Genomic DNA, 7,989 nt, shown 5'->3' with positions numbered 1-7,989 from the left:
ATAAATTTACAATATTGAAACAATATCCATCATTAAAATCGATTTCCCATTCAGAAATCTCAGAGAAAAGCCTGATGTATCAGTGCTTTTAAGAGCAGGTCGAAATTTCTGTTATTAAAATAATCAGGAGTCTGATTTAGCAGGACCATGAAGAAGCTGACTCAATTTCTCATCACCGAGACCCACCAAGAGGATTGTGATGCCACTCCTCCCCCCCCCCCTCCTTTGTAACTCCTGTTGGAGTGTTGACCACTGCACACTGACATTATTTAACGAGAGCCTGAGCTGGCTTAATGTAAGTTGGTGATGCATTGCCATCTGAACACAATGAGCTCAGCATGATGACCCAAATTGGTGGAAAACAAAAAGTTCTTTGGTGTTCATCTTTTGCACATATTGAGTGGTGGTTTGATTTAATTCTTCACTCTTTTAGCACCCCTCTCTAAGCCTTCCCTTTTGTCCAAAATTTCCTGCTTCAGAGCCAATGTCACTGTGATAACACAAAGGTGCTTCTGCCACCAGAGCCAGAGCCTTGAATAATAACTTTACAGGTGCTCTTATCTACTAGCGCCAGTAGTACTTATTAGTGCTGTCTGACATTGTGTAGAAGTGGCTTTATCCCAGAGATTTCTCATTATGCATGCATCTCCAAGTTTAGGGGTTGCACTCCACGTTGTTAAACTCATGCAGTGCACTCTATTTCAATTGAGCCACAGCCATACTCATATTTTATGCCCTTCTCCTTCATTACTACTCTAATTTTTGCTGCATCCTCCCATCTGCCAGCTGCTGCATACATGTTTGATAGCGACACATAAGGTGCAGCACTCTCTGGTTCCAACTGGAAAACATTTTCTGCAACACGTTCCCCTCTTCCAATATCCAGCTGCATTCTGCAGGCACCAAGTAAGGTCATCCATGATGATGAAGTAGGTGCACACTGCATTTTTCTCACTAAATCCTCGGCCTCGTCAAGCTGTCCCAGTCTTCCAAGAAGATCGATCATGCAATTATAGTGCTCCACTGTTGGCGTTATTCCATAATCTCGACTCATGGAAACAAAGCATTCACGCGCCTCATTTAGTAGGCCACCACGGCTATATGCAGAAAGAATGCTTACAAAAGTCAACTCATTTGGCAAGATATTTTCACATCCCATTTGTTGGAGAAGTTTGAAAGCTTCCTTTCCGTCTCCTAGCTGAGCATATGCTGCAATCATTGAGTTCCACGAAATTAGATTCCGTTCAGGCATCCTGATAAAAGTCCTCTGTGCTTCCTCCAGGTTCCCACACTTGCCATACATGCTGATGAGGCCATTCCCCACCCAGACATCTGATTTAAATCCACACACAACAACCTGAGCATGTAACTGCTTTCCTTCAGCCAAGGCTGCCTGGCTGGCACATGCATCCAGAAGGCTGACAAATGTGACCTTGTTTGGCATCATCCCTTCCTGTTTCATCTGTTCAAAGAGTTGCAAGGCCTCCTTACCCAGCCCATTCTGGGAATGCGCTGCAATCATGGCAGTCCATGAGACCACGTTTTGCTCAGACATTTTGTCGAAAACTGTTTGAGCTGCCTCCATACTACTGCATTTGCCATACATATTAACAAGAGAAGTCCCCACCACCAAATCTGGTTCTAATTCACGGACCAGAATACAGGCATGCATCTGTTTGCCTATGGCTAAGGCCACCAGGCTAGAGCAAGCGTCAACAAGGCAGACAAAAGTAACTTTGTCTGGAATCAGGCACTCCATGTGAAGTTGTGCAAATAGCTTAAGTACTTTCTTGCCTTGCCCCTGCTGTGCATAAGCTGCAATAATGGCGTTCCATGAGATTACATCTCTTTCTGTCATTCTGTCAAATATCTGATAAGCATCATCTGGATGGCCACATTTACCATACATATTGACAAGGGCACTTCCCACAACTATATCTGAATCAAATCCGGTTTCCACTGCGTGAGCATGCATCCACTGACCTTCCAGTAGAGCTGCCATGCTGGCACATGCATCAAGCAAACTGATGAGAGTCACCTTGCTTGAAATTAAGCCTTCTGATTGCATCATTTCAAAAACTCCAAGGGCCTCCTTTCCTTGGTTATGCTGACCATATGCTGCAATCATGGCATTGTATGAAATGACATCCCGTTTAAGCATTTTGTCAAATATCTTCCTAGCTTCTGTCACATCAGAGGACTTGCCATACATGTTGATTAGGGCATTCCCCACAACAACTTCTGACTCATAACCACTGCGTACAATGTCAGCATGCACCTTACTACCTTCAACTAGGGTGGCCTCACTGGCACATGCAGAAACAATGCAGACAAAGGTAATTTTGTTCGGCCTCAGACCTGAGAGCTTCATTTGTTCATATAGTTTAAGTGCCTCCGTGCTTTGTCCTTGCTGCGCATATGCTGTGATAATAGCATTCCATGAGACCACATCTCGCTCAAGCATGTTTTCAAAGACCTTACATGCATCTTCAAGGCTGCCACATTTTCCATACATGTTAATGAGAGCATTTCTCACTACAATGTCGGACTCATAAGTAGTTCCAAGGATACACGCATGAATATGTTTGCCTTCGGTTATGGCTCCTATGTTGGCACAAGCAGAAATAATGCTGATGAAGGTAATCTCGGTTGGGATAATGCTTTCCAGACGCACTTGCTCAAAAAGTTGGAGTGATTTGTTGCCTTGTCCATGTTGGGCATATGCTGCAATCATGGCATTCCAAGAGACAGCATTCCTCTCATGCATATCGTCAAAGACCCTCCATGCATCCTCCACACAGCTGCACTTTCCATAAAGACTCACAAGAGCATTTGCAACACTGATATCATGGTCCAACCCGCTGCCCAGAATGCGGGCATGCAAAAGCTTGGCTTTGGCCAGCGCTACCTGGCTAGCATATGCAGAGAGAACACTGACAAGAGTTAATTGGTTTAGCATGATGCCTTCTATCTCCATCTGCTGAAACAGTCGAAGAGCCTCTTTGCCCTGCCTATGCAGGGCAAATGCTCGTATGGCAAATGTCCAGCAAAACACGTCGCGTTGATGCATTCTTGCAAATACCGAACAGGCATCGTCTGGAGCTCCACACCTGCCGTACATGTCTATAAGAAGGTTCCCTAAAAAGCCATTTTGCTCATTTTTACGTCGAACCATGTGATCATGGATCCGCCAGCCCTCTAAGAGAGTCTTTGCTTTCCCACACGACCGTAGAAGAGAAGCATACCCTGTAGAATCCAGCTGCATACTGGGTAGCTCTAGTGGAGGTAAGGTTGCTTTCCACAATCCCCCGGTTGGCCTGGTGCTCCCCTCTCACAATTTCCAAAACTGTTTTTTTCATGGAGGGTCTCTTCTCCATCAGGAGGTCGGTTGAGCAATCGCTTATATACTTTCAATGAAATTGGGCTGCCCAAAAATCCTTTCGTCTGGACATGGTCACGCTTGAGCAGTTCCACCCCTCCTAGCAACATGCTCACAATAGGTTGTGAATATTCATGGGAAAGGGACATCAGCACCTCACAGAATGCTGCTGCACCACGTTCAACGAGCAGCATCAACACTAGAGCAGCACCAATTTGCTCGAAGCCTGTAACCTGCCTTGGAAGCCCTAGTTTTGTCATCCTCGGGTCTCATCAAGAAGAATTTCACGCTCGCAACAAAGAAACCAACTCAAAATCTCACACAAAAACCCGAAAAAACCTTGTTTTTCTCTGTGTGTGTGTGTGTGTGTGTGTGTGTTGTTTGTACAGGACAGATTTCTGGACTGGAATCTGACTTCCTTGTCTCCTGCTACCCGTTCACTTTCAATGCATAATTTGACATCCTCGATGGTCTACAGATTTCTTCTTCCACCGCCATGGATTGATAAGCATGCAAGACTCTTTCGAATTTGGATAGGCCTTTATCTTGGTGGCAATCAAAACTCAAGAAAATTTGGAAAGCTAAATTGCCATTGAAACAGAGGCTTTTCTTATGGAGATGTATAGTGGGAGCTTTTTCCATTGGGGTGAAATTGGAAGCATGTTGTATTGCTTCCTCTTCCTGCCCCCGTTGCTCTCATCATCGTGAGACAGTTCCCCATTTGTTATGGTCTTGCCCGCAATCTCGGATATTGATCACTCATGTTTCTCATTTGCTGCGGCTTCGGTTTCCCTCTATCAGATTCGGGAAACTCTTCTAGATGTTTGGATGCTTCTCATCTCAGATGTCTCCATTCCTCCTTTTCTTTCACTGGGCTCGTTTTTGGGTACTATGGACTGTTTGGACACAGAGATGGCATTTTAGGATGGGACAACAGTTCCCTCAGGCATAAGCTTTCTTCAGAATGTCCCTCAAGCAATCTTTATATGATAGTTATGCTCTGAGGGATTTGGATGCTACTAGCCTTGAAGTCTTTTCTCACTGTTTTTGAGTGCTTCCATTAGGCTCTCTTTTGGGGTCTAATGTCATGTACATTGATTTTATGTTAATTTTATAGTCACTGGTTTCACCCAAAAAAAAAAAAAAAGTGTGTGAGAGAGAGAGAGAAACTGTAATAATATGACTTGTGGAATTACCCAACAAAAAAAAAAAGAGTGTGTGTGAACTCAAAATTCTATGGGTGTTGTGGGTGTGGGTATAGAAGAATCACAAGGGCAAAAAACAGCTTGTTTTTATTGATGGTGTGGTTTCTACACTGCATCAAATTTTACAAAGCAATAATCTGAAGCTGGAGGATGTTGTGTTTGATCCTCCTCCTTGTTTCCTTCATTTCATAAATACTTTCATCACCCCTTTATCTTTCCCATTCTTAACTACCAAGAAACTTGGTATGTTTGCATCTTGGTTTTGTGGTATTGTCTCTGTTGCTTTACAATTTGATAAAGCCTTTAAGAAATCAATAGGTCAGATTGGATTCAAAGTTGTTTTGTAGTCTCCACAAGGAGCCATATATCATTATAGAGGCACTGTCTCGTGGCCGACACAAGCAATGAAGTGGAATTCCTTGCCTTGATCCAACTTCCAAGGACTCCAATGGGCATGAGAGCATCAAGTCACCCATCTAGGATTTCACAATGATCCTCAACTCGTGTGCCAACAAGCCTGAGGACACTAGAATGCAAGCAGTGAAGGGTTGAAAAATGACCAAGTGATCAAGATAAGCAAAGATTTCCAAGAGGTAAGCACATGACAAATCTCGAGGACCATCAATGAGATAGCGAACTTTTTGGCAAAGGTTGCATGCATTAAGTATGCCCAGCAGAATGCGTCTCAAGGTTGGCGGTTGCAAAAAATGAGGCAATAGAGGTTGACACCCAAGCCCTTCACATTTGGCTATTGTTTTGGCATTATTATTTGCTTTGATGAAGAATCTCAAGCAACACCATGTTTGCCAAAACTAGTAAAGTAATTCTCCACCATGTTCTTGTATTTTCTCATTCCATTCTCCCCAAAGATCCTTGTCTTTTGTGGTAGGATGAACACAAGTCCACAATATTACCTTATCATGGTTAAAAGACCTTGTATGGCATTGAATATGTTAATAGAGGAAAAGTGGGTTGTGATGGTGCTAACTTTTTCAAAAGTTCTAGCCAAGGTCTAGTTTGAAAATCATACCTACGAGGTCAAGTGAAATTGGTCCCAGGTGATTACAAGTCTGAGTGAGCATTATAGTAGAAGAGAAGACCCCGCAATGAGTCAAGACGAGGGAGAGACGGACCATAAATATGTGGATTTGCAACCATTCTCCTTGATTGTCCTACAAGCTATGCAGTTGAACAATGAAGGGTTGGTTGTCAAGACACTTTCTTCATCAATCCAGGTGTTTGTTCACATACATTGGCAATGATTCTTTTGCAACAAGGTGAAGATAGGTTCATCTACCCAATCTGGTTTTCTTCACAACAAATGCTTGATACTGAGATTCATTACTTAGAGTAGACAAATGAGTCCTTCTCGTAGTCCATTGTGTTGAGACGTTCAAGCACCAAGGTATTTGTTGGTAGCCTATTTGTTTTCTTGGTAACTGATTGGCCATCCAAGTGAGTGCTTCAATCTCCACACCCTTTAGGGGGGTTGTCTAAGCACTATGGATATTGTAGGGTGCTCCAATCTAAAAACCAGGGTTAGACCTTTTTTATATGGGTGAAAGATCAACATTTTCTCATTATCAAACCATGTTTGGTGCATGACTATTTAAAAATCCCATGTCAAAACACTTATACAATATATGTATATGTTTGATTGCCTTGAAACTTTAAACGGTCCCTATTCTAAGCTTACCATATAGCCACAAATTTTCATATGGTCCAACATCGTTTCTATAGTGGGGCATGCCCATGTGCGCACTTTTTAACACGTATCAAGAAATTGTGCATTAGCATGCTTACACCATACATGTATGTATTCAATGGTCATGAAACCCTGCAAGATTTTTTTTCAAGTAAATTCTATGTATGTATAAAGTTTCATAAGTATCAGATATCTTTTATACGGTGAAATATAACGTTATCTCATTTTCAACCATGCATAGACCATGAATATTTAAATTATACATGTGTCAGACGGTCATGGAACTATGCATAGACCCTCACTTAGGTAAAGCAAATATACTTGTTAATTTTAAGTAAGGAGGCCAATATACTTTCAAGTTTTAGGTAAGGCCCATATACCTGACTGCTGCAAACTTTCCTATGTCTCCAACATTCTCTCTGCTGTGTGAGACGTGTGTATTTGTTGATTTTTGACCATGCATGGTCATGAAACTTTGCATAGGCAAGACAATATAGTTGCAAATTTCAAATAAGGCCTCTATACATCTTTTAGGTGTGGCCCATATACCTATAAATTTTCATATTAGTCTGACATTGTTCTTATGGTTGGGTATGCATACTTGCTCATATTTGACCATACATGGTGCAAGTAATGAAGATTTTTATATCAATATGCTTATACCATATGTGTATGTGTCAAACAATCATGCTTACATGATACTACATGTGTCCAATGGTCACGAAACTTTGCAAGGACCTTTGTTTGAGTAAGGTCAATATAACTTCAGATTTTTGTAAGAGTTGGATGTTGTTTGTATGGTAAGAGGTACACTTTTTTGCATTATGCATGGCCTTTAAATGTACATTAGATGCTTATACCGTACATGTATTTATCTAGAAGTTCTGGAAAAGTGCATAGGTTCTCTTTTATGTAAAGCCCAAATACCCACAAAATTTCATATAGGTCTTACATCATTCTTATGGTGGGTCATGCATGCTTGCTCATTTTTTACTATGCGTGGTGTACACATGTCAAGAAGTTATGCATTGGTACATACATGTGTGTCTATGTGTGTCTAAAGGTCATAAAACCTTTTAGGGACCTTTCTTTAAGGTCCATACCCTTGCAAAGTTTCAAAAGGATCATACATCTTTTATATGGTGAGGAATAAATACTTTCTCATTTGTTACCATGCATGCACATGAGTGTTTAAAAATACACTTTAGTATAACTATACCATATGTGTATTCATGAACTTTGTTTCGGATCTCTTCTAGGTAAGTGTGGATGCTGAAGTTTGTAAGCTACCTCATTTTAAAATTTTGGCATTTATATGTGCATTCTATTGTTTTTTTGAAGTATTTTATGTTGTTTTATTCTTGAATGTTTTTTTTTTCCAAAGAACCCCCCTTGGAAAAGGAGTGCCTAATCGATCTATCCTACTATTCTCACCATTGGAAAATGATAGCTTAAAATGGGTGATCATGCTCTCAACTTGATGGAGAAAATCAACCATAACTGCATAAAATCCTTATTTTGGTCGATGTAAATTTATGAAATGGTACAACAAAGCTGATAGATATGTAAATCATGTCTTTCCATTTGATTTGATATGCTACATTGTTAAGTAAAAGAAATAGGTTGTTAAAGTTTGGCAACTTTTTGCGATCATGATAGATTTTTCCAAAAATTCTAAATCCCATGGTTGCCTAGCTTTT

At 41.0% G+C, this 7,989-nt stretch overlaps 1 protein-coding gene across 1 annotated transcript; it reads right to left on the bottom strand.

Moving 5' to 3' along the window:
* Positions 1 to 682: 682 nt before the first annotated feature.
* On the bottom strand, positions 683 to 3,265 carry LOC147883926 (pentatricopeptide repeat-containing protein At4g13650-like). Its single transcript, XM_087398920.1, has one exon. It carries the CDS (start codon positions 3,263 to 3,265, stop codon positions 683 to 685), a length of 2,583 nt encoding a protein of 860 aa, XP_087255046.1.
* Between the last annotated feature and the right edge of the window lie 4,724 nt (positions 3,266 to 7,989).

The sequence above is a fragment of the Dipteris shenzhenensis genome, chromosome 27 (genome assembly GCF_047967505.1).
Source record: "Dipteris shenzhenensis isolate YYH24624 ecotype China chromosome 27, Dip_SZ_1.0, whole genome shotgun sequence".
Taxonomy (NCBI): Eukaryota; Viridiplantae; Streptophyta; class Polypodiopsida; order Gleicheniales; family Dipteridaceae; genus Dipteris; species Dipteris shenzhenensis.
Note: the sequence above shows the minus strand (reverse complement) of the source record. Positions and strands in the feature narration are given on the sequence as shown.

Coding starts and splice junctions, on each gene's coding strand:
- LOC147883926 (XM_087398920.1), bottom strand. CDS start 3,265: ATGCAGCTGGATTCTACAGGGTATGCTTCTCTTCTACGGTCGTGTGGG.